This window comes from Mytilus trossulus, unplaced genomic scaffold (genome assembly GCF_036588685.1).
Source record: "Mytilus trossulus isolate FHL-02 unplaced genomic scaffold, PNRI_Mtr1.1.1.hap1 h1tg000070l__unscaffolded, whole genome shotgun sequence".
NCBI lineage: Eukaryota > Metazoa > Mollusca > Bivalvia > Mytilida > Mytilidae > Mytilus > Mytilus trossulus.
The window spans coordinates 2,111,965-2,139,549 of NW_026963294.1; the positions used below are offsets into that span (position 1 = coordinate 2,111,965).

The window sequence follows — 27,585 nt, forward strand, 5'->3', positions numbered from 1 at the left end:
GTCTCAGAATCAACTTCCGCCGGTAACCCACGCGCAAGGAAAACGTTTTCTATTCATTTCTACGAGTTTCTCCAAATATAAAGAAATGGTGACAGTAGAACAAATGTATAAAGACTTTGGTGTCTTGGCAGAGGCTAAAGACAAAGCCGGAGAGGTATAGCATTATGAATCACTTTTAATAATTCACATTTCGTTACTAAAAGTTAAAACAACACAAAATTTAATGAAGATTTTCATCTTTACCTGGATTCTACCTGGATTATTGCGGCGATCATTAAGTTGAAAACTTCTTTTGCCGCCTCATAATTTACTTGATATTAAATTACTTATTTTAACTGTGAGCTGTGCGCATAAATAGAACGAATAATTTTTCTGTACTTCTGTACATGTTGTACGATGGTTTCCACAATATTTTAAATACTTGTCGCATACATTTATAAACTGCTGCATTTATATTAAAATGTTATGTAGGATTTAACTTCTTCCCATTCCAATGTTCATCATTAATATGATTTTTTTAAATATTGACAGATTCTGCACAAACTTTTACTGTTGAAAGCTATATAATATTAAGACTATTCCATTATGTAGGATTAAACTTCTTCCCATTCCAAAATGTTCATCATTAATATGATTTTTTTAAATATTGACAGATTCTGCACAAACTTTTACTGCTGAAATCTATATAATATTAAGACTATTCCATTATGTAGGATTAAACTTCTTCCTATTCCAATGTTCATCATTAATATGATTTTTAAAAATATTGACAGATTCTGCACAAACTGTTACGGTTGAAAGACTATTCCATTGATCAATGATCCTTTGAGAAAATGAATGGAGACGCTGAGTTGAATTACACCTCTTTTTACTTAATTTCCAAGGATGTCCTCTAGTAGAATTTGTAGATAACTCAAACATATTTTGCCATTTAATATCATCTATCCCATGTAAAGCTTTATAAACTTGTATCATATCATAACGATCTCTTCTGTATTCAAGTGTTGGAAGGCCCAAGGCTCTCAATCTTTCAACGTAACTTAACATTTTTATACTAGGCACTAATTTGGTAGCTCGACGCTGGATCTTTTCAATTCTCCTTATATCTTTCTTCAAATATGGTGACCACACTGTAGTGGAGTATTCCAACAAAGGACGTATAATTGACTTGTATAAAATAATAAACATATCTTTTTCCAAATAGTCGAAGGAAATACGGATTAATGCCAAGACTCTCTGGGCTTTATTCACACAGTTAGTAATATGTTTATCAAACTTTAGGTTAGGCTCAAAAGTTATTCCTAAGTCCTTTTCTTCAGTAACAGGATTAACCTGGACATAATCATCCTCATTATCTAACATTGTGTATCTAGACAAGTTATTATTTTGACCAAAATGCATAACTTTACATTTACTTGCATTAAACGATAATTTCCATTTTCTGGACCAATCACATAGTCTATCTAAATCGGCTTGCAAGTCCTGGTGTTGTTGCTCATTATCTACAGATGAATAAATTTTTGTGTCGTCTGCAAAAACCTTAATCAACCCAGCAACTGCATCCGGCATATCATTAATAAACGCCAAAAATAGTACGGGCCCCAGTACCCTACCCTGGGGTACGCCACTTATCACTTCAGCTCTAGTAGAGCAAATGTAGAGTATGTATTATTAAGTCTAACTCGCTGGGATCTATTTGTTAAAAAACATTTTATCCAATCCAAAACTTTTCCTTGAATTCCTAGATTGTAAAGTTTGCCAATAAGACGCTCATGAGGCACAGTATCAAAAGCACGACTAAAATCTAAATAAATTGCATCCACTGAACAAAAATTATCCAATAACGATGACCAATGATCAAGTACTTCGAGTAGTTGTATTGAACAAGAACGTCCAGGTCTAAAACCATACTGACAATCAGACAACAGATTATTCTCTAATAAATGTTTCATTAGTTTATCTCTAATAAGTGATTCGCACACTTTACAAATAACGCATGTCAAACTGACTGGACGATAATTACATGGCTGTTTTTTATCACCTTTATTTTTAAAAATAGGTGAAAGTATTGCATTTTTCCACTCTTCTGGTAAAACACCTTCTGATAAGGATTTATTAAAAATTATACATAACGGATAACTTATAGATTGTCTCACTTCATATAAAACTTTAAGGTGAAGGTTGTCGGGCCCTGCAGACTTGTCTACATGTAAATTGTTCAGCTTTTTTAAAACATCATCAACAGTAACTGAGATATCTAAAAGTACCTCTTCCATATCTTTCACATTAGATTGTTCATTTAAATCTTCTGTACGTGTAAATACACTACTAAAGAAAGTATTAAGTACGTTTACTTTTTCAGTGTCACTAATAGCTAAAGAGCCATCAGACTTCATTATGTTACCCACACCAGTTCTTGTTTTCAATTTAGAATTGACATATTTCCAGAATGACTTACAGTTAGTTTTAGCCTCTAATGCTACCTTCCTTTCATAAGATTTCTTAGCCTCACGTATAGTGTTTGTACAATTATTTCTACTAGATGCATAATTAGTATATGAAACTCTTGACCTTGAGAATTGGTATTTTTTCCATGCTCTACGCTTTTTAATTATAGCTGATTTAGTTCTCCTATCCATCCACATTGGCGGATTCGTAAATTTGTTACTATGCCTTCTTTTTGGTATATATTTTTCTATACACTGACTTAATTTTGACTTGAAAATGTTCCATATTTGTTCAATGCTCTTGTCTTCAAATAAGACATCCCAATTTTCTTGATCTAGCTCGTCGCTAATAGCTTTATAGTCACCGTTAAAATACTGAAATCTTTCACTTGTATCTTGTTCAAAACTTAAATAACAGTTATAGTCAAAATGAATTACGGCATGATCACTTTTACCAATTGGTGAATCAATTACTAAAGAGTCACTATCAATCATATTTTCTTCGTTTGTAAAAACCAAATCCAAACAGCTTGGGTTTTGACCTTCTCTAAATCGAGTCGGAGACTTCACATGTTGAAAAAGAAAGTTATCTTGAATGCAATTAAAAAATTTTGCAGCTGAATGCTCCTCACCTACAGTTGCCTCACAGTTAATCCAGTCAATCTCTTTATAGTTAAAGTCCCCAAAAAATAAGTAATGGCTATATTTTAGCTCTATAGCTCTGTTTATTGCTACTAGTAAATTGTCATTGTTTATTGTAGTAGAATTTGGGCTTCGGTAAAGTAACCCCACTAATAATTTGTCTGTACCTTTTAACACTATTTCGCACCAGACTGCTTCATTAAATGCGTTATCTAATATTGATACTTTACTAACTTTTAAATTGCTTTTTACGAATAATAAAACACCTCTGTCTCCCTGATTGTCCGGTGTAATTTTATCATACCCCTGCAAGGATATATCTATTATACTTTCTTTGTCAGTTGAACACTTAGGAAATACCTCACACAAACCAATTATATGAGGACGCTGATTAGCTAAATATGTTAATAATTCAGAACACTTGTTACTCAGTGAATCGACATTTGAAAACAAAATTTTCAATTTCTGCTTATCATCTGTATTCAAACTTTCCTCGTTGCTTTCTGAACTCACATCAGAATTGTCACTTAAAAATAACGAACTTGAACTCGAACTTCGAACATTAGAAAACGAACTATTTGAACTTGAACTTGAACTAGAAACGTTAACTCAACACTATTTACATCATTAAAACTGTCATCAACATTATTACTCTCCCTTATCTCCTCCTGACTGCCCGGGAGGAATCCCTGTATGGCCTTTTAATTCTATTACCTTTTCTCGTCTTATTACCCATTTTTTTTCTGGACACTCCTCTTTTTTCCTCATTAATTCTTGTCTTAAAATCTTATTATTTTCCCTTTGGCTTTGTGTAAGGTCTTTACTGATTCCTACTTTCCTGTGAGACACTTTTTTAGCATTCCTCAATTTATGTGCACTTTTCAAAATGTCACCTCTTACCGCATGGCTTTTAATGCTTATCTTTAATAACCTATGCCTACTATTTAAATCTTTTGGTTTAGCCCCTAACCTCTGCATATTATCAATAGTAACACATGTCTCCCCAAGCCCCAATGACTCTGTTAATAAATCTTTAATAAAGGACTCATCCTCCTCTGCACTGACTTCTGGGATATTAAAGAATATTAGGTTATCCTCCCTCTTTTCCTCCTCGACTTTATCCTCTAACATATTGACAATTCTCTTAGTAATAAGAGAGGGTAAATTATCCTTCAACTGATCTACCACCTTTTTGAGCCCTTTAATGTTCTCAGCTTGACCGTCAAGTTTGACATTACATTTACTAATGTTAGTACTTAACCCTACAATTTTATTATCAATTTCATCCTGCCTTTTATGCATTACTGATATCATCTTGTACATTTTCTGTGATGCGCCCTTGCATGATTTGCAGTACCATTGAATACTGTCATCGGACTTCTGCAAAAAGTCATAGTCACTGTTTGGAACCCTTTGGCATTTTATATGAAACCATTTTTCACAAATACAACAACTCAGAGCCTTATCTGAACCTGTAACGTCTTTTTCACAGTCATTACAAGAATTTTTCTGTTTGGGAGGCATTTTGCGGTTACCACGTGGTTGCACCAGACTCCAATAAAAGTTACTGTTTTGCTAGTAATTACTATAATGGTGACACAAATAGTTTTCAAATCTATGACAAATATGTTGGGATATGTATTGGACGTATTTTAAATGTGTGTTGCATGCATTTTCCTGATAAAAACTCTAAAAATCTGTATGAAGTTCTTCCCCGAAAAATTTCACAGCCATCTTCTCCGCGCATGCGCACAGTACTTCTATTCAATAAATAAAGATCTAATATATTCATACATTTTAAACGAACCATTTTAAACATGCTGCCCATAAAAAGTCTTGTTCTTTAACTGGAAATATACAGTAAAACTCAGTAATTGGTTAAGACTAGTCCAACTAATTATGAGGTTGCAAGAAAAAAATGGAAGGTAGATGATATGTGAGCCAAAATTTGTTCCTGTGAGAAAAGTTCCAGTGGAACTAATATCACAGGAAATATGTCATGTGTATGTTCTGGGAGAACTTTTTTCATAGATAATTTCAATATAATTTGTTCCATCTTTATGAAATAAGTTCCACACTTTACCTGGTGGAATAAGTACCGGGTTGGTGAAATTTGTTCCTTACCTAGTGAAATAGGTTCCAGGTTTATGAGATTTGTTCCTTACCTGGTGAAATAAGTTCTGGGTTTGTGAAATTTGTATGGGTATATATCTCTCAATTTATACGATATTCCCGTGCTTGCATTTACTATCATGATTTTCTTGATAGAGGGTTACTGCTCACAAGGTAGCTATTAAATCAAGAGTTCCAAATGGTGAAGTTGAAATCATCCCTTCGTAAATTTTACGGACGCCATCATAAGTTGGTTGACCGTTATGGAATAACCATTTCACAAATGATATCGGATATGTTCCTTACGTCGTAACTACAATCCCCTTCCCTTTCATGAATTTGACCTACCGAATTAGACTATTTACCGGATTTGTAATCACATAAGCAACACGACGGGTGCCGCATGTGGAGCAGGATCTGCTTACCCTTACGGAGCACCTGAGATCACCCCTAGTTTGTGGTGGGGTTCGTGTTGTTTATTCTTTAGTTTTCTATGTTGTGTCATGTGTACTATTGTTTTTCTGTTTGTCTTTTTCATTTTTAGCCATGGTGTTGTCAGTTTGTTTTAGATTTATGAGTTTGACTGTCCCTTTGGTATCTTTCATCCCTCTTTTGTTCCTCACCTGGTAAAATAAGTTCCTAGTCGGTGAAATATGTTCCACTGGTTGAACAGGTTATCTTATATATACTGAACATTTGTCATCAATGAGTTTAAAGTTATCATTCAAGTACATTATAAAAATAAATATAATATATTGATAATATAATAGTTGAAAAATTTAAATCATCCAAAAAGAATCTTGTGGACTATAGCAAATGTTTAATTATAAACGTAAAAAATATCAAAATGACAGTCCCATTTTGAGCCAGAAAAGAGTAGGATAAGAAAAATATTTTAGAAAAAATAAAAGTCAAAGATGAACATATGAACTAATTTGAAAAGGACAAAATAACTGATTAATGATTCTAAAAGACATGAAAAAACAAAAGACAAACTCTTTTGAAACTGTTCCATGACAAGTTCATGTATGACTAGAAACAGGGCCATGACAGTTAACAGGAACCAAGGAGGAATACCACATAAGTCATAGATACAAATTATGATAAATTACCATCACTTTATCCTGTAGACCTTAACAGTCATGCCTACAATTGCACATGTATCCCATGCCAGCACACTCAGTACAGCGTTTAGCTTGCTTTATAATTTAAGTGTAACAAGAAAATGTTTCGCTGTGTAATATGTTGCAAAGGTACTTATTTCAGTGAAAATAGGTTTGAGAATAACTTATTCATTAATTTCTTTAAAATATGTACATATTGATCTTAAACTAATATCACAGAAACTTATTTAAAACTTTTAATATTAACTGGAACAAAATTCATGGATATGATATTTGTTCCGGAACTTTTTTCATATTTGGTCAAAAAATTAGTTCTGGAACAAATTTTACAGTGCTGGAACATATTTTCTGTGATATAAGTTCCGGCGGAACATATTTCCTATGAAATTTGTTCCAGCTGAACAAATGTCACGCTGGAACATATTTTTTGTTACAGATACATGTAGGCAAAACATTTTTTTATCTGACTGTCTTTGAATTTAACAATGTCAGTGCTTGGTGCAACTCGGTACCTTGAAGGACTGAATATCAGTGTTATTATGAGAATAACACTTGTAATACCCAAATAACAATTTTGATACTTTTTTTTCTACTAGTCCGGAAACTATATGTACAAATTTATCTTTATATGACTATAAGAAATTTTGAAACTTTTTCACTAGTATGAATCAATATTTACTAGTGGGTCTCATTCCGTGATTTTTCTAGCGCTCGTCATTTTCGTATTTTACGAAAAGGTTTTCGAAATGACGAAAATATTTCATATCAATTTCGTCACTTAAAGGAGTAGCTATATATAGGGGCATTAAGGCCTAGTTTTGGCCCAAGAAAAATAAATGTTTGATAACTATTTCAAATTGGCACATAATGTTTAGAAATGCATGGGGTCAAGAAACATAAATGTAAAACATTCAGATTTTTATCTGATGACGTCACAATTACGTCATAATATGTACTGTTTTCACAAAAAACAAGAAAAAATACAGAATTTATGTAGTTTTCTGACTTTATTTCCGTTGTGGAAACATCCAGCGCAGCCAAGTAACAACAAAATAATTTAACAAAAGCTATATTATAACTATTGGCATTATCTCTCTAAATATAAAGTTGTTTCTTGAGTGCGCACATACTTTTTCAGTCTAAAATATACATAAAATTTGATGAAAATTATTGAAAAAACAATAAAAATCATGAAATTTAACAAAATATGAAAATAAGGTTATGATTTGTTGCCATGGTAACTTGTTCGATGTCAAATTTGTTTGGTTTTTCTTAGTACCTTATACCTTAGACAAGTTTTCAGTATTTAAAGAATATGTATGATAACTTTGAAATTTGCAGTAATTTTTGGGCCAAATAAGGGCCTTATTGCCCCTACTCCTTTGGAAAGTGTAAAAATATTTACACATCAATTACTTGAATTCTGCATGTCTTTATGTTTCTGACAAGTTTATGAGCCTCAGGTAATTAACGTTTACCAAAGGTGTTAAAAGTTGTGATGACATGTAATCCGCCTATCGCCAATCAGATGGGTCACTAATCCCTTAATTATTATTATAAAACCTCATAAATGACCATCATAATAATCTATTTAAGTTAAATCGGTCAGTCAGCATTTCATTTTTATCATTTCTCACAATATTCTGTCAAATTTTCATCATTCGAACAAAATTGATAATCTTCCTGGACATTTCAACTTTATTTTCCTTACGATCATAATTTGCTTGTCGTAGTTTCGTCATTTTAACGTATTTTCGTCATACTTTATATAAATATTCATCAAAAACTTTCGACAACTTTGATTAAAAAGAATGAACTTTATTCAAAACGTAAATATTTTCACTTGCAAACAGGTGCTTCCTGTTCTATGTATTGCGCATGCGTAAAAGTTCGTAGATGAATCCGGTTTTCTTCTGAAATTATTTTCCATTGTCACTTTCCGTTTTCATTTCATTTTGTTTAAAAATCGAAAGTAAACATGATCTAAAGTCTACAGTCATTAGAATCGTCACATTAAGTATAGATGCAGATCCTTCTATCCAATATTAAAGAAATTGATTCCAAATAGATATTTAAACGTATTTTCAAGGATATAAATGATTGTGAAGTGAAAAAGTCGTTACAAGATCATTTGTGCAGTGGTTTAAAAAATAGAGGCACCCAACTTTTGTTGATCAGGGGTGTGCCCTGTAAATAACTGAAGTGAAATTGTGAACCATATTACCAGATCCCTGTTCTTATCTTCATATCTTAGCATCACATCAGTCAATTCATTCAATATTGCCAATAACTGCCTACATTAGCAATCCTAAAGTCTTCAAAGATCCTAGACTAGTCCTTGAAGGACTTGGACATACATGTATATGTATAGCTACATTTTGTAGTTTGATAAACATCCTAGACCCCTTGCTATTATAAAAAAATAAGGCTGATTTTTATCACGCGCAAAAATGACTAAAGCCCTCAAAATCCTAGCTGAAACCCTGTCATTGGGGTGTTTTGATGGTGGATCCTGCTTACTGTTTTGTCAGATTCCTGTATCCCACTTACACTATGTATGTCAGCAATTCTCATTTATTTGTAATTTCCCATGTCCCGCTAGACTTCATTTTCCGTTTTAATGGCACATTATTTGACTTTAATGTTTCTGTCGGATAATAGCCTCCTTCAACAAACTGAAGATTCTGCTATATATAGTCCTGCTAACAAAAAATCTACAATGATTCCCATGTCACACTAAGATAACAATAAGACCCACTTACTAGTCAGTCAGAGCTCAGACATAAACAAGTCAATTTTTGTTTTCGACTTAAGGAAGTCAAAACATGTATTTATCATAAAAATGTGTTTTCAATTTTAGACTGATCTAAGTCAATGTAAGTCAGAAAATGACAGACTTGTTTAGGTCTGTTTATGTTAATGAAAAAACTTTATTTCACTTGGTAGCCAAACTACACCACCTATGACAGCAAAAACCTGTCTGAGAGTTCACAAGGACTTGAGCTATCTATATTTAATTGTCTAATTGAACATCCTTACTAAACACAGAAGTTTTACCTCATTAAGTGTGGTTCCAGGTGGTTGCATTTTAAGGTTAATTAACATTATCTCCGATTTTTTAGACTCTCATTCATATTTTTCTTTAGAAGACAAAGCATTGTCTTTCAATGTTGTCATTATTTGATCTAGATGCATGACCTCCTTATAAATATGCGTGGGTCTTGAAGTTAACCAATTTTGATCACTTATCGACTTGTAGAAGTCGATATTCAGATATTTGCAACTTTTTGATTCTGGTCAAATATTTCTTGCTAAACAATATTTGACTCGTTAAAGTCGTGTTTGCCTTGCATTAAAGGGAGACAAATCCTAAAACCTACATATTTAGACCCCTATAAGTCAAAAGCAGATTCAGACTTATTTATGTCTGAGCTCTGACTGCTAGTCTGGGGCATTTGACTAGTGACTAACTGATGGGTATTGATTTAACCAGGTGTCAATTTAACTATGTGTAGATTTCACCATACCAGGTATCAAATTCAAGACAAAATGAAAGCGCTAAACATATCAGTAACTTCTCCGCTAGTAACATCAGTTTATATGAATAAACAGAAAATACAGTAATATTACATATTAATATAGTCATTATTTACAATACTTATTATGTATGATCAACTATGTAATTAATATACCATGAGCATTAACCATTTATTGTTAATGAGTTTGTGCCAATGAAATATCTGTATATTTGTATTTGTCATGTTTGTAATACAAAATTGGTGGAACAATTGCAACAAACCAGGCACAAATAAAACCAGAAAAAATGCCCTGCCTCAGCAGTGTTCAGCCAAATAAAATGTCTCTCACCATGATCACATAATTACTTGAAAGACACATATTTATACATATTATATGGATTAAGATATATGAAACAGTTGATGTTCATCTTTGTTATGGAATGCCTTTATTCAATGTTTATATCATGTTATATATATTGAAAAAAAAACCAAATACATTTATGAGCATGTTGGTCATGTTGGTTACTGGTACAAAAACACAATGTGATAGTGGCTTGAGGGGTAATATAAACTGAAATTGATAATGCAATTAGAAAAATATTTCACTCAATTAATTAATTATATGATAATTGGATAAAGACTCTGATTTGTGAATTATTATTTGTAGCTCATGTTATTATATGTGATTAATAAAAACAATTTTTTTTCAGCATGAGCAGGAATACTTGAACTTCATCAATGCTGTTAAAGGAGGACCGGGAGAGAAGAGATTAGCATCACAGTTTATTGCCAGATTCTTCAAACACTTCCCATCACTAGCCAACCAAGCTATCAATGCCTTGTTTGATCTGTGTGAAGATGATGATGTTATGGTATGTAATTATATCATCTAATCAGGCTTGTGTTCAATATTGTAGCAGCTACATAACTAGTGCTACGAATGACTATTGATTGAGTAGCTAGCCTAGCTGCTATCAATATCTATGTAGCAGCTGGGCTAGCTACATGTTCATTAGTCCTAAATCTATGTAGCTGCTAGGATATTGAATGCAAGCATGTGCTGGATAGGACCGAAATATAGACATGTATGTCTCTTTACAAAATAGCAATAATAATAACGTGTTTTCTGATAACCGAAATATAGACATGTATTTCTCTTTACCATGTTTACTAAATAGCAATAATAAGACTGGAATTTTTGTTTATTCTTGAAAAATCACAATAACAAATGCAAGCAATAATTTTTGAACTAACAATATATATATATTTAAAAGTGTAAAGCAATTACAGTCATGACAGCATATGAGAATAATGAGATAGTTTTAGTTTAATAGAATGAATAATATATGAACATTTACAGATCCGTAAACAAGCCATTAAAGATTTACCAACCCTGTGTAAGAATTCTGCTGATAATGTACCAAAGATTGCTGAGGCTTTAACACAACTACTAGGATGTGATGATACAACAGAACTTAGTCTCATTCAGTCATCACTTATCAACCTAATGGCAGTGTGCTGTAAAGGTTGGTATTCTAAAAGTTATTTACTATACATTTATAAAAATAAGAAGATGTGGTATGATTGCCAAGGTGACAACTCTCTCCACTACAGACAAAAAGGCATAGAAAATATTAAACAATTATAGGTCGCTGTACGGCCTTGAACTATGAGCAAAACTCATACCACCTAGTCAGCTATGAAATACTAATGTACCATCTTTTGGTGTGTATAGTGTGCCCCCCTTTTGAGTTCCAAAAATCGAGAGAAAAAAGTTTATTGGTCATATTATACTAGACAATTTTCGGAAAAGTTACAGCTCCAAAATCGGCAAACAGGAAGTTTTTTAAATGGACATTAAGGTCAGATAATTCCCTACGGAATACGTGATTAATATGAAATTGAAAGTATTCCTACAAATGAATAAGAATATTTTATTAGATTGAGATAAATATTTTAAACCAAATTTAATAAACTGCTTGAGTATCAAGGACAAGATTAAATGTCCAAATTATTCTGATTCAGACAATGAAATAATAACAAATTAAAAGTTGAAAAGTTAAAAAGTAAAAAGGTATTTTTCCTTATACATTTGTCATAGAGTAAATCATCACTTTACAATATTAAGTCGCATGACTGACCCACATGACTGGCGATCACCTTATCAATACATTCGAAAAATATGGTGGTTTATATTTTCAAAACGAGAATGGTTTATTCAATTTTCAAACACTTTTCTTCAACTCTCTATGATGAACACATGTAATAACAGTAAGTTGTGACAACAAGGAACACAGAGGCTAATTTAATCGACAGCAAAAGCTTTATTGTGTCTTTATTAATACTTGGCAAATTTCAAGATTGCTAAACAGATGGACAAATTTACACGATTAACGTTACAACAAAGATATAAAATGTATTTTATTTGAATAAAACATGACAAATCAAGAACAATACGATATATATTACAATTTAAACATGTAAAACATAAAAACAATTGAGGTTTTAGCCAAAATATTCTGTACTCTTCACTTTACTTGGAAATTTATTTGTCGGAGTTTGGACCTGAAAAAAAAGACTAAGAAATTGTTTTGTCATGTATAACACGCACCCCTCTTACAAGAAACATGACCTAGGGTATAAATGTGCACGTTATACATAACAAAAGACAGTAATTCAATTCAAGTGAGAATAATAACAGCCTAACTTCATGAACTTGTTTGCAAAACAATCACCATAAAACAAATATGATATATAAAGCAACAAATAACTACCACTCAATTACTATCTCCTGACTTGGGGCAGGCAAATACAGAAAATGGCAGGGTTAAACATTGTTAAACATGTTTGCAGTTGCACAACCTTTCACTAACCTGTGACAGTGGGGTAACAAATCATTGATTATATATTTACAGGTACTCTACAGGGTATGTTTAAACAGATCTTATCAGAAGATGAACTTGTGAGGGAGAGAGCCATTAAGTTTTTAGGTACCAAAGTCAAAGTTCTTGGAGAAGATACAATAGATAAAGAAGCTGAAGAATTTCTTGTGTCACAGTGTAAACAGGTAACGGGATCAGAATACCTCTTTAATGTTTCTCTTGTATCACAGTGTAAACAGGTAACGGGATCAGAATACCTCTTTAATGTTTCTCTTGTATCACAGTGTAAACAGGTAACGGGATCAGAATACCTCTTTAATGTTTCTCTTGTATCACAGTGTAAACAGGTAACGGGATCAGAATACCTCTTTTATGTTTCTCTATCAAAAACATTGCAAACACAAGTTATCTTTCTTTGTTGAATACCTGTATGAAAGTTCAAACATGGCGCTTCTGTTTGTTGAAAACCGTGTTCCTTTAAAAGAATTTGGAAGAATTGAAGCCAGACTTGTATACCTATTATACATAAAATGACGTTTTATGTACAAAACACTTGGAATGGACATATGGACATCATTCAGTGTGCGGAATTTGTACCACCTTGACAATTTTTTTCTGTTTTGTTTGGAAAATTATGATGAGGGGTCAAAAAGTTGAATTCCAGGAATTTTCTTTTGTTTTATGTTAAGGTCATCACACATAAGCTTTAAAAGTTTTTTAGCCGACCTTGCTAAAACTCTTGATTGGATTTAATGCCCTTTAAAGATGATTTTTTACCATTTTTTTATTTTTTTTGCCTATTATCATGATTATCTTGAAAATTAATAGGTACATAGGTAGAAAGATACTTTTAAAAGCAAAACATATCTGTAGGCCAAGAACTACAAATATGTCAACAAGACTGAATTCGTCATTTAACTCTTTACAGAGTTATTGCCCTTTATTGATGATATTACAAAAAAGAAGCTATTGTAAAAGATGCTTTAGAGGCTCAAGTAATCTGGTTATTGTTCAAATTGGCAAAAAGCATTCTTAATAGATAACCAACCTTAAGGTAGATTGGGTGTGTTTTACTGAGTATCTCTACTGTCATATTGCAAAAATACTTCTTTGGTTGCAAAATATTTTACCAATTTCTATTCAATTTACAATAGAATCACATTTAACACTTGCAATGACTTGAAACTTAGGAATTAAATAAAAAAAAAAAATATAAAGATTTTTCAAGTGTGTTTTCGATTTTTAGAACAATTATATTTTTAAAATCAAGGGCAGATAATTGTGTTGAATTTGATAGTATAATTTGCTTTTTTTTTTTACAATAATAATCTACAAACTGAACATTTTCAAACTTTTTTGAATGGAAACTGGATTATATAAAATTACTTTTGAAATACAGTTAATAATGGTTAAATATATAAGATTAAAAAAAATCTCATAATTTTTTCCTCAGGTTTTACAAGATGTAACTAAAGAAGAATTTATTTTGATTATGGACGTATTAAGATCACAAAGTTCAATGTCTACAGTGCAAGGGAGACAACAACTTGTAGAAATTGTTACTGAACAGGCAGACTTGGATCAGAGTTTTGAGGTAAGTTACTGAACAGGCAGACTTGGATCAGAGTTTTGAGGTTAGTTACTGAACAGGCAGACTTGGATCAGAGTTTTGAGGTAAGTTACTGAACAGGCAGACTTGGATCAGAGTTTTGAGGTTAGTTACTGAACAGGCAGACTTGGATCAGAGTTTTGAGGTTAGTTAATGAACAGGCAGACTTGGATCAGAGTTTTGAGGTTAGTTACTGAACAGGCAGACTTGGATCAGAGTTTTGAGGTTAATTACTGAACAGGCAGACTTGGATCAGAGTTTTGAGGTTAGTAACTGAACAGGCAGACTTGGATCAGAGTTTTGAGGTTAGTTACTGAACAGGCAGACTTGGATCAGAGTTTTGAGGTTAGTTACTGAACAGGCAGACTTGGAACAGAGTTTTGAGGTAAGTTACTGAACAGGCAGACTTGGATCAGAGTTTTGAGGTAAGTTACTGAACAGGCAAACTTGGATCAGAGTTTTGAGGTTATATAGTTACTGAACAGGCAGACTTGGATCAGAGTTTTGAGGTTAGTTACTGAAAAGGCAGACTTGGATCAGAGTTTTGAGGTTAGTTACTGAACAGGCAGACTTGGATCAGAGTTTTGAGGTTAATTACTGAACAGGCAGACTTGGATCAGAGTTTTGAGGTTAGTAACTGAACAGGCAGACTTGGATCAGAGTTTTGAGGTTAGTTACTGAACAGGCAGACTTGGATCAGAGTTTTGAGGTAAGTTACTGAACAGGCAGACTTGGATCAGAGTTTTGAGGTAAGTTACTGAACAGGCAAACTTGGATCAGAGTTTTGAGGTTATATAGTTACTGAACAGGCAGACTTGGATCAGAGTTTTGAGGTAAGTTACTGAACAGGCAGACTTGGATCAGAGTTTTGAGGTTAGTTTCTGAACAGGCAGACTTGGATCAGAGTTTTGAGGTTAGTTACTGAACAGGCAGACTTGGATCAGAGTTTTGAGGTTAGTTTCTGAACAGGCAGACTTGGATCAGAGTTTTGAGGTTAGTTACTGAACAGGCAGACTTGGATCAAAGTTTTGAGGTTAGTTACTGAACAGGCAGACTTGGATCAGAGTTTTGAGGTTAGTTACTGAACAGGCAGACTTGGATCAAAGTTTTGAGGTTAGTTACTGAACATGAAATTTGTCAACACCATTTGGCACAGGACTCAAAGTAAAAGTGTCGCACACATAAACCCCTGTATGTATTAAACTGGGTATATTTGAATAAAATCAATTGAACATCTTGTAAATAAATATCTCAGATAATACTGGTTAAATATTTGACCAACCTTTGATCATGAATAGCTCTGACTTATTTCTTATTACAGGCTGAAGATACAGACTGTGTTGATCGATTGATTCATTGTATAAAACAAGCGGCACCTTTATTTTCAGTAAGTAATATTATGAATATTAGATAGATACAAGGAGATGTGGTATGAGTGCCAATGAGACAACTGTCCATCCAAGTCACAATTTATAAAAGTAAACCATTATAGGTCAAAGTACCATCTTCAACACAGAACCTTGGCTCACATGGAACAGTAAACTATAAAGAGCCCTAAAAATTACTAGTGTATCGCCATTCAAACAGGAAAACCAATGGTCAAATCTATATAAAAAACGAAAAACCAGAAACACTTTTGAACAACATCAACAAAAGACAACTACTGAACATCAGATTAGAGTATGTTAGGAGAGGGCCTTTATTTTATTTAAGTACAAACAAGCTAAGGCTTTTAATATAAAAATTAGAAGATGTGGTATGATTGCCAAAGAGACAACTCTGGACCAGAGACCAAATGACTGGATTACTGTAAAGCCTTGAATAATGAGCAAAACCAATACCACATAGGAAGCTATAAATTTTGTTTTACAATTCAAATAAGAAAACTTATTTTAATAAGTGCCATTCCATTGTTAAATCACCTGGTAATAAATGTGAGGTAGATAAGAATTGAATTATGTCCCTTATCACACCCAAAAAATATTGGAAAAATTTGTGTTTATTGTCAGAAAAAAAAGAGGATCAATAGTTCATCAATTTAAAAGAAAGAAAATGTGTTTGATTGTTAACTTATGGACTTGGATCATTGTTGAAGACTGTATGGTGACCTTTAGTTCTTATTTTCATTTTCAGTTGATTTCCTTTGGAGAGTTGTCTCTTTGGCAATCATACCACATCTTCTCTTTTCTTTTCAGATATACCCTTTGTGGTTTGTGTGTTTGTTTCTATATAACAAAATCAGTTTTATTTCTATTTGTAGAAGAATGTGCATTCTAAAGCGTTTGTAGGGTATATATGTGATAATGTTTTACCTGTGATCAGTAAACTAGCCAGTCCTGATGATGGAGTAGATGCACAGTTAGAGATGTTAAAATTGTTTAGTGAGATCTCAGAGTTTGCTGGAGACTTGGACAAGTTAGAAAACAGATTGGATAATCTATACAAATGTCTTATTGTAAGTTGGACGATATTGTAAACTATTTTATTTCTTCGTGTTTATCTAATTTTTGTTCCAATTAATGATGCAACATTTATTTTCTAACTTAAGTGATCTATTTATTTGACAGAGGTACAATACTATGAAAAGAAGAGGCATGGTGTGTATTAAGTAGACATCAATCCATAAATTTGATAAAGGAAAACAAGTTTTTGTGCATTTTTGTTGAGTTTTCGACTTTAGATGAAAAAGCAAGTCATAGTGATCCTACATTCCGTTGGCTTCGTTGGTGTCGTCTGCAGCGTTCACAAATATTCACTCTGGTTAAAGTTTTAAAAATTTGAATAACTTTCTTGAACTATCCTGGATTTCTACCAAACTTTGACAGAAGCTTGTTTATGTTAATAAGATATAGTATCTAGGAGTAAATTTTAACGGCCCCTTAACGAAGTCAGGAACCATTACATTCACTCTGTGGTTTATAAAGTTTTTAATTTTTTTTTTATAACTTTCTTAAACTATCCTGGATTTGTCCAAACTAAGACAGAAGTTTGTTTATGATCATAAGATAGTATCCAGAAGTAAATTTTGTAAAAATAAAATTCAAATTTTTCTGTATTTTACTTATAAATGGACTTAAGTTTTTCTTACAGTTATCATTACATACAGTCTGCAGTTAAAGTTTTTAAAATTTTGATAACTCTCTTAAATTATCCTAGATTTGTACCAAACTTGGGTAAAGGCATGTTTCTAATCATAAGATAGTATCCAGAAGTAAATTTAAAAAAAAAAAATCATTCACGTATTTTACTTATAAATAGACTTAAGTTTTTCTTCCAGTTATCATTACATACAGTCTGCAGTTAAAGTTTTTAAAACAAGATTCTTAAACTAGCCTGGATTTTTACCAAACTTAGTATCAAGAGGAATATTTTTATTGATTTTTTTCATCATTTTTGTTGCATGTGTGATTAACAGCAAAATTAGGCGATCGCGAGTAACTGGGTTCTGCAGAACCCTTACAAATTTTATATAATTGTGATAGTTGAAAAATCAAAATGGTGTTCATTGTGTTAGAATAAATTCAATAATAATGCTATCAAAATCTATTATGTTAGATTTTGATTTTTGCAAGGCCAATTCCTTGGCAATTTTGGCAAATTAAGTTTTACCTGCCGTCCATCTATCCATCCTTCTGCCACAAAATTCTTCTCTACAGAATCCAACTAAAAATTTGATAAAATTGAGCTTCAGGCCTGTGGATTCAATTGTTTATTTCATTGTTTTAGCTTTTTAAAAAACAAACATTTCTGTCGTTCCAAATATACATATTTTATCATTTGCCATTTGGAGTGTTATGATTTTCTTTATGATAATCTGATTATTTTTCTTTATAGAGTTATATGCCAGTGCCCCCAGCCGAGGAAAATGATAATCTGAGTAGCAGTGAAGAAGAACCTAAGTTCCAGTTTTCTACCGTAGAATGTTTAATGTTAGCTTTCCATCAGCTCGGCAGGAAGTTACCAGGTTTTCTGGCAGATGAAGCAAATGCAGACAGATTAAAAGATTTTAAGTTAAGGTAAAATTAACATTTCATATAAATAAATGATCTATCTTAGCCACAGGGTCTTGAAAGTGTTATATTCCTCTCGTCATCACTTGGATTTCTGTCAGGTGTTTTTCTTAAAATACTGTCCAGCCAATTTCAGTGAAATTTGGGCTGAATGATTGTTTGTATGTCTGATACATACCTAACAACCCTCAAGTTTTAAGTGGGAGTTCTCCTGCATTGGAATATTTTAAATAGGAATGACCCACTTTCTTATTTCTCTGGATTTATCATTAAAGTTGATAAAAAAACTTAAAACATTGAGTGATCATTGAAAACTTTCTTAATGATGTTTTGACTTTTTGTAAGATTTTAGGAATCCTCTGGTTTTATCCATTGGAATGCCTTAAAAAATATCTTTCCTATTTACCACCATTTTTCTTTTAATAAATCGTATGTGTAATTATATGTCACCTGTAAAGTTTTATAAAATCTTTGTTATTTTTTAATAGTTTTTGAGAACTTTAACTTGTCAATGATAAAGCTATGAAAAGTCACTTACCCACCAAAATTTCAAAATTAAATATCTCAAAAAAAGCACATTGACTTATATATTTTTTTGCTTTTTTGGTTCCTTTATTTAACCCCATGGCTATCAATCATGTCAATATATACTAGTGTTGTGAAAAGCTTATTATTTTGAAACTGAGTAGCAAACTCTTCTTAATTGTGATTGCTTATGTGCTGACTTCCAATCTGAAGAGTTTTGATCAAGTGAATATTAGTTTGTTCTAATGTTGTACTACCAAGGATAAGGAATTGTTGAGACTTCATTATATGAATGAAAACTAAAAATAAGTGTCTCATTGGCATGTTTTTTCAGATTACAGTATTTTGCCAGAGGTGTACAGATTTATATTAAACAGTTACGACAGGCGTTACAAGGAAAAGCAGGTGAAGCTTTAAAAACAGATGAGGTTAGTTACATTCTCCAGATGTATAATTCACTGTACCAAAATAATACAGTAGCAAATTAGCAACTACTACCATCTATCCCTCTTTTGTAAGCATCTGCTTTTTTTTCGTGATTTCAATACAAAATGGGCATACTAACTTTTCACTGTAAAATTTTTCGCTGAATGAGAAAAAACATGTGAAAATATAACTCGCATTGTTATAAATGGAAGGAACACGTCATTGATTGACTGACAGGTAATCTATTACAGATATTACGAGTTACCAAACGGAAGGAATATCCACATTTACTGAGTCATAGGGGCATGCTGAAGATTGAAGGTTTTGATCGATATAAAAATATTCTTGTAAAAATAATTATCTTTATTATATTTTAACATTTTTTTTTTGGATTATATATACATATCAATACATTAGCACATCACTAATTAGCATCTGATTGTTGTGATTGTCAAAAGGTGTGACATGCTTTGCTGATTAAATTTTTATGAAAACAGAGATTTTGATTGAGTTTGCTCATCCTTTTGATCTGTTGAAACAAACAATAGACTCCATAATTAACAGTATAATATTTAAAACTTTCAAGTTTTAAAAAATCATGGAATATGTAGGGAAATTTGCGTGAAATCAAATTTTTGTGTGTTTCTATAGCGATCACAAACAAAGCAAAAATTAAACACGCGAAAAAAAACCTGATGTACGGTATAAACTTCGCTGTACAAAAAAAAATACAGTAGCAACAAATTTAAACATCATTGTACCAAAATAAAATAATAACAAAGAATATAAATATCACTGTAACAAAATAAAATAATAACAAAGAATATAAACATCACTGTACCAAAATAAAATAATAACAAAGAATATAAACATCACTGTACCAAAATAAAATAATAACAAAGAATATAAACATCATTGTACCAAAATAAAATAATAACAAAGAATATAAACATCATTGTACCAAAATAAAATAATAACAAAGAATATAAACATCACTGTACCAAAATAAAATAATAACAAAGAATATAAACATCACTGTACCAAAATAAAATAATAACAAAGAATATAAACATCATTGTACCAAAATAAAATAATAACAAAGAATATAAACATCATTGTACCAAAATAAAATAATAACAAAGAATATAAACATCATTGTACCAAAATAAAATAATAACAAAGAATATAAACATCACTGTACCAAAAATTACAGTAGCAATAGATATAAGCATCACTGTACCTAAGAGATACAGTAGCGACATATATACTGATATACACATCACTAAACTGAAAAAAATACAGTAGCAAAGAATATAAACATCACTAAACCATAAAAATACAGTAGCAATGAGTTTATACAGCAACCAGCTGGAATTGGATATTAAAAACAAGTACCATTGACAAAATAGCCCAAGGCCACAAATGGGCAATACAATCCTGCAACTGAGGCATTCAAAAGCATTCATTTTATTGTTTTAGAAATCAACATCAACACCAATAAATTGGCCAGACCACAACAAAACCTGACAATAGAATCATAAAAATAGATGTACAAATGAATAAACAACAACTAACAGCACAAAAGACAGACCTGTAGCTTAACTTGGTTCAAGCAAATGTTCACACAAACCAACCTTTCCTTTTGTTTGTCTTACTTTGTTGTTAAAATTTAGCACATACAATATAGGGGGTTATTTTCGCGGATGTAAAATTGTGCGGTTTACCTTGAATATAGTGTATGAAATATTTTGGAGGTTATTATTTTGGTGGTTTAAATCCATCATCAATACATTAGCATGTACACTTTTAAATTGGTGGAATTTATTTGGAGATTTTGTTCTATCCACGAAAATAAGCGTAAAATGAGCACCCTGCTTAAATATCCTACTATACAGTAATACAAACCTGCACAGTATAGCTACCAATAGAATGTCTAATACCTTGAAATAAAAATTTGCAAATAAACTTGTCAGATATTTATTGTTATTTGTTTCTCTTTCAGAATAAAATCAAAGTGGTAGCATTAAAGATAACATCAAACATAAATTCTTTGATAAAAGATTTATTTCATAATCCACCATCTTATAAAACACCCATCATACCATCATGGAAACCTTTAGTGGTAAGTGTTGTCATGGTTATATAGTCATGGAAACCTCAAGTGGTAAGTGTTGTCATTGTAATAAAGTCATAGAAACCTTTAGTGGTAAGTTTTGTCATTGTTATATAGTCATGGAAACCTTTAGTGGTAAGTGTTGTCATGGTTATATAGTAATGGAAACCTTTAGTGGTAAGTGTTGTCATGGTTATATAGTCATGGAAACCTTTAGTGGTAAGTGTTGTCATGTTTATTTAGTTATTGAAACCTTTAGTGGTAAGTGTTGTCATGGTTATATAGTCATGGAAACCTTTAGTGGTAAGTGTTGTCATTGTTATATAGTCATGGAAACCTTTAGTGGTAAGTTTTGTCATGTTTATATAGTAATGGAAACCTTTAGTGGTAAGTGTTGTCATGATTATATAGTCATGGAAACCTTTAGTGGTAAGTGTTGTCATGGTTATATAGTCATGGAAACCTTTAGTGGTAAGTTTTGTCATGTTTATATAGTAATGGAAACCTTTAGTGGTAAGTGTTGTCATGGTTATATAGTAATGGAAACCTTTAGTGGTAAGTGTTGTCATGGTTATATAGTCATGGAAACCTTTAGTGGTAAGTTTTGTCATGTTTATATAGTAATGGAAACCTTTAGTGGTAAGTGTTGTCATGGTTATATAGTCATGGAAACCTTTAGTGGTAAGTTTTGTCATGTTTATATAGTAATGGAAACCTTTAGTGGTAAGTGTTGTCATGGTTATATAGTAATGGAAACCTTTAGTGGTAAGTGTTGTCATGGTTATATAGTCATGGAAACCTTTAGTGGTAAGTTTTGTCATGTTTATATAGTCATGGAAACCTTTAGTGGTAAGTGTTGTCATGTTTATTTAGTTATTGAAACCTTTAGTGGTAAGTGTTGTCATGGTTATATAGTCATGGAAACCTTTAGTGGTAAGTGTTGTCATTGTTATATAGTCATGGAAACCTTTAGTGGTAAGTGTTGTCATGGTTATATAGTTATGGAAACCTTTAGTGGTAAGTGTTGTCATGGTTATATAGTCATGAAATCTGCTGGTGGTAAGTGTTGTCATGATTATCTAGTCATAGAAACCTTGAGTGGTTAGTGTTGTCATGGTTATATAGTCATTGAAACCTGTAGTGGTAGGTGTTGTTTTGGTTATATAGTCATAGAAACCTTTAGTGGTAAGTGTTGTCATTGTTATATTGTCATTGAAACCTTTAGTCATAGTGGTAAGTGTTGTCATGGTTATATAGTCATGGAAACCTTTAGTGGTAAGTGTTGTCATGGTTATATAGTCATGGAAGCCTTTAGTGGTAAGTGTTGTCATGGTTATATAGTCATGGAAACCTTTAGTGGTAAGTGTTGTCATGGTTATATAGTCATGGAAACCTTTAGTGGTAAGTTTTGTCATGTTTATATAGTAATGGAAACCTTTAGTGGTAAGTGTTGTCATGGTTATATAGTCATGGAAACCTTTAGTGGTAAGTGTTGTCATGGTTATATAGTCATGGAAACCTTTAGTGGTAAGTTTTGTCATGTTTATATAGTCATTGAAACCTTAGAGGTAAGTGTTGTCACGGTTGTATAGTCATGAATTCTGCTGGTGGTAAGTGTCATTTTGATGTAAATAACATCCCAGTGTTGTCTTTAGAGTTATGTGTTGGAAACATTCAGGTTCAATGGTGTTGTCATGGTAACAAAGTCATTCTACACTCAGTGGTAAGTGTTGTCTAGGAAACTTGTAGGTACAGTGCATGAGAATGAAGCCATGGAAACTTTCAGTGGTTACTAATGCAGTTGTATACTTTGTCATGAAAACTGTAAGTGTTGTTATGTTTATGTCACAGAAACTGTTTGTTATGTTTGGTATGATGTCATGGAAACAACAAATGTTGTTATATTTATGCAGCCAAGGAAACTAAGTGTTGTTATGTTTATGATGTCATGGAAACGGTAAGTGTTGTTATGTTTATGATGTCATGGAAACAGTAAATGTTGTTATGTTTATGATGTCATGGAAACAGTAAATGTTGTTATGTTTATGATGTCATGGAAACGGTAAGTGTTTTTATGTTTATGTCACAGAAACTGTTCGTGATGTTTGGTGTGATGTCAAGGAAACAGTAAATGTTGTTACATTTATGTAGCCAAGGAAACAGTAAATGTTGTTACATTTATGTAGCCAAGGAAACGGTAAATGTTGTTACATTTATGTAGCCAAGGAAGAGGTAAGTGTTGTTACATTTATGTAGCCATGGAAATGGTAAATGTTGTTACATTAATGTAGCCAAGGAAACGGTAAATGTTGTTACATTTATGTAGCCAAGGAAGAGGTAAGTGTTGTTACATTTATGTAGCCAAGGAAGAGGTAAATGTTGTTACATTTATGTAGCCAAGGAAGAGGTAAGTGTTGTTACATTTATGTAGCCAAGGAAACGGTAAATGTTGTTACATTTATGTAGCCAAGGAAGAGGTAAGTGTTGTTACATTTATGTAGCCATGGAAATGGTAAATGTTGTTACATTTATGTAGCCATGGAAATGGTAAATGTTGTTACATTGATGTAGCCAAGGAAATGGTAAGTGTTGTTATGTTTATGCAGTCAAAGAAACTAAGTGTTGTTATGTTTATGATGTCATGGAAACTGTTAATGATGTTATATTTATGAAGTGTTGTTTTTTTGTTACAGAAAATTCAATATTAAACTGTAAACCTATTAAACAGAAAACACAACAGAAAATTTAAGATTGTATAAACCCATCACAGAAAATTAAAGATTGAACCTAGTGAACCTAGTTTCTATAGAATGTTTTTATATCAAAAGGTATTGAAGATGAAACCTAGTAGAAAGGGTTTATATCAAAAGGGTAACAATAACAATACATTTGTGTTCAACATTCAAACATAGCAGACATTTGAGTAGCATAGAACAAACAGCAAGCTCTGTGATGGGTAAAAATAGACAAAGTAAACATGGTATGATGAGTGTACAGCATCCTTGAAACTAGGTTATGAAGACTGATTAATAATAAACTTAATATGTTTAATTCCCATTTCAGAAAAAAGCACCAGAGCCAAAAGCAGCTGAGACAGGGTAAGTCGGATTAGTGTGAAATAACAAAAACTAAACGGTAAATGATAGAATGACAAACAATTAACATTGGTTGATTGAAGTATAACTATTGTCCAGTGGACAACAATTTATGTCAAGATGATACCCTGTCAGTTTTATACCTGCTTGATGGACTTCCACAAATTTGTTTTTTGTTCATCGGAATTTATTTATTTTCATGGGTACAAAATTTCGAGGATTGAGTAAAATTTGCAAATTAGTGGTTTTGGCAAAGTCTGTTTAAATTCCTATAGAAAATTTGTATTCATTGAACATTTATTTTCAAAGGTCCCCTGTACCCACAAAATCCACTAAAATTAGTATCCAACTAATATTAATGAATCCACAGTATTTGTATAAGACCTGTTTAAAAAGAAATTTAAGCATCAAATGTTTTTTACCCTCCATGCCTATACGATTAAAAAAACCAACACTTTTCACAACAAGACAATGAAATATTTTGAGTAGGCAGCTGTTTTTTGTGTAGGTAGGTTAGGGCTTACAAACATAATCTTTTTTATGGCTTTGGTATCTTTGTGTACATCTGATACTGTAAACGCAGACATTTTTGTGGAGGATCTAATTTCGTTAATTTTGTGGAAAGAATATATCCACGAAATTAAAACCTCCAGGAAAATTCAACCTGCGTATAGTATCACCTTCATTTACTGGAAATTACGAAATTAAATTCCCCCCGAAATCGTTAAAGAGACAAAACCACAAAATTTGAACTCCACCAAAATAAACTACAGTAGTTTGAAAAAAACTGCAGTAGTTTGCAGGAGTTGAAATTTTACAACTCTTATTGTACAAGAAAATTTTGTCATGGCATCAGTAAAAGAAAATAATTGTGTTATGGACCAGTATACATATAACCTTGATCATGTTGATCAATTACATCATGTACATGCAAGGAAGCAGATCCAGTCCCTGCATTTGTCTTGTTTACAATGGTTTAGAAATTAAGACCCAAAATAGTAAAATTCCGGTCTTTTTAATTTCAGTCAAAAACGAAGCACATCTTTGGATTCCAATGGCTCCAGTGCTAAGAAATATTCCAGAAAAGATGTGACGTTATATTCACCCCCTGGTGGAAAGTTCAGTGAACGAGCTGGCACATATGAAGCAGGTAACATTTATGATACAGTGATCTGGAAGGTTTTTTTCACTATGGGCCCAGGGCCCCTCAAAAATAAATTTTATGGGCCATTTTAAAAAATAATGGGCCATGTTGTCAAATGAGTGGGCCATTCGAATTGACTTATAAAAAATAAAAAGTATCATTATTTTCTAATGTTTTGGAAAAGAGGTGTTGGTACAAGTTTACCTTTATGATTTTAAATAATATTGTTCCTGTGATTCTGTAATTTCAATGAGTATACAATAACTTCTTCCAAAACGGACAATATTAAAGATAAACCTTTATTTACAATGTTTAAACTGTTACTGTTGCCTTGGCTTGTTCATGTTCATGTTTTTTTTAACATTAAATTTGGGTCTTCGTCGATACCATACTCTTTCCAGACGTTCTGTATTAGAGGTCATTTCAGGAACGTCCTCTGCATTTCTTGTATTATTATTATTACTTCATCAAGATGACAAGAATAACAGTAGAGAGTACCATTAATTGATAGAACAAAACAATAATTCGCTGAAGTCATGTTTACAAAATGTCAAAACGAGCCAAAGACCAAAAAATGACAAGGACAGTTAAGCGCCTTTTATGGAGACAAAAACTATCTTCATAAAAAGGCTTCAGGGGTTTTCAATCGAAATAATAGCAAGCTAAACTAAATTAAAAGATTATTATTAGAGTTAAATCTCGTCTGTAATAGCCAAATTTCACAAATGTAAAGTTGTTTATAAAAAATTATATCATGAATGATGGTTAATTGCGTTTTTTTGGGTTATCAGTTAAACCACATGGTTCTATTATTACCATAGGAAAACACCCGAGACGTTAAACCGCATGGTTCTATTACCATAGGAAAACACACGAGACGTCCTAAAATATATAGGTGCTCCTATGATTGGAGGAACATTATACAGTTGTGTACACACACATGGCGGCACGGAACACGATCGGAAAACTTTTTGACGATATCTAAACGTTTCGAAACGATGTGAAAAATATCGTGCGCCACGTGGGCGCTTACATTTGTCACTCTATGCGCCATTTCTGGTGAATATGCGCTATAGGCGCAGGGCGCACGTCCTTCCCGATCACTGTGATATGAAAAAGAAGATGTAGTATGATTGCCAATGAGACAACTATCCACAGAAGAACAAAGTGACACAAATATTAACAACTGTAGGTCACAGTATGGCCTTCAACAATGAGTAAATCCCATAACGCAAAGTCAGCTATAAAAGGCCCAGATAAGACATTGTAAAACAATTCAAACAAGAAAACTAAAGGCCTCATTTATGTAAAAAAATGAACTAAAAACAAATATGTAACACATAAACAAACGGCAACAGCTGAATTACAGGCTTCTGACTTGGGACAGGCACATACATAAATAATGTGGTAGGGTTAAAGTTCTGTAAATAGCTTAAGCAGTTTTACTATGAATAATATTTTTTATGGGGTTACCTGTTTTCATGGATTTGTGGCTAGAGGTGAAATATAATTTTCAATAGACTTGTGTCCAGCAGAATTGAGCAAAACCAAGAAAATACAATTTTTCTCTAATTGGTTCCCACAAAATTAAATTAATTTTACCTGAAAAAAAAAATCACATGTCAGGAGTTTGGTCAGATCAGATGTGAAATGCAAGAGACATTAGAATTCTATTCTTTTATGATATATTACAATTTTTATTTACAGACATAACTTTAATGTTTTTCAGGTCAAGGACGTGGACGAGGTCGTGGACGTGGTCGTGGTTTCCGTGGAAGAAGATATTAACAGGACCATAAATCAATCATTGTTTTTAAATTCTCACATTTCGTGTTTTTTAATGACATTATTCAAAATATTCTTAGTTCAGGAAATACACTTTTTGATAAAACATGAACTAAACATAGGAGTTTCTTCATAATTGAGATGGATATATGA

General features: G+C 32.2%; 1 protein-coding gene across 1 annotated transcript; it reads left to right on the forward strand.

The window, feature by feature from the left end:
• Window positions 1-27,585, forward strand: LOC134699506 (apoptosis inhibitor 5-like). The gene is made up of 13 exons (XM_063561106.1): window positions 1-154; window positions 10,554-10,715; window positions 11,204-11,369; window positions 12,759-12,910; window positions 14,179-14,319; window positions 15,656-15,721; window positions 16,595-16,789; window positions 18,169-18,350; window positions 19,204-19,297; window positions 21,298-21,417; window positions 24,472-24,506; window positions 25,529-25,653; window positions 27,377-27,585. The coding sequence occupies exons 1-13, from the start codon at window positions 86-88 to the stop codon at window positions 27,433-27,435; spliced, it is 1,566 nt and encodes a 521-aa protein (XP_063417176.1). The 5' UTR covers window positions 1-85; the 3' UTR covers window positions 27,436-27,585.

Bases quoted from the DNA above. Each gene is read 5' to 3' on its own strand.
- LOC134699506 (XM_063561106.1), top strand. From the start codon at position 86: ATGGTGACAGTAGAACAAATGTATAAAGACTTTGGTGTCTTGGCAGAG. The intron at 155-10,553 runs GTATAGCATTAT...ATTTTTTTTCAG, and splicing joins CTAAAGACAAAGCCGGAGAG to CATGAGCAGGAATACTTGAA. The intron at 21,418-24,471 runs GTAAGTGTTGTC...TTCCCATTTCAG, and splicing joins CATCATGGAAACCTTTAGTG to AAAAAAGCACCAGAGCCAAA.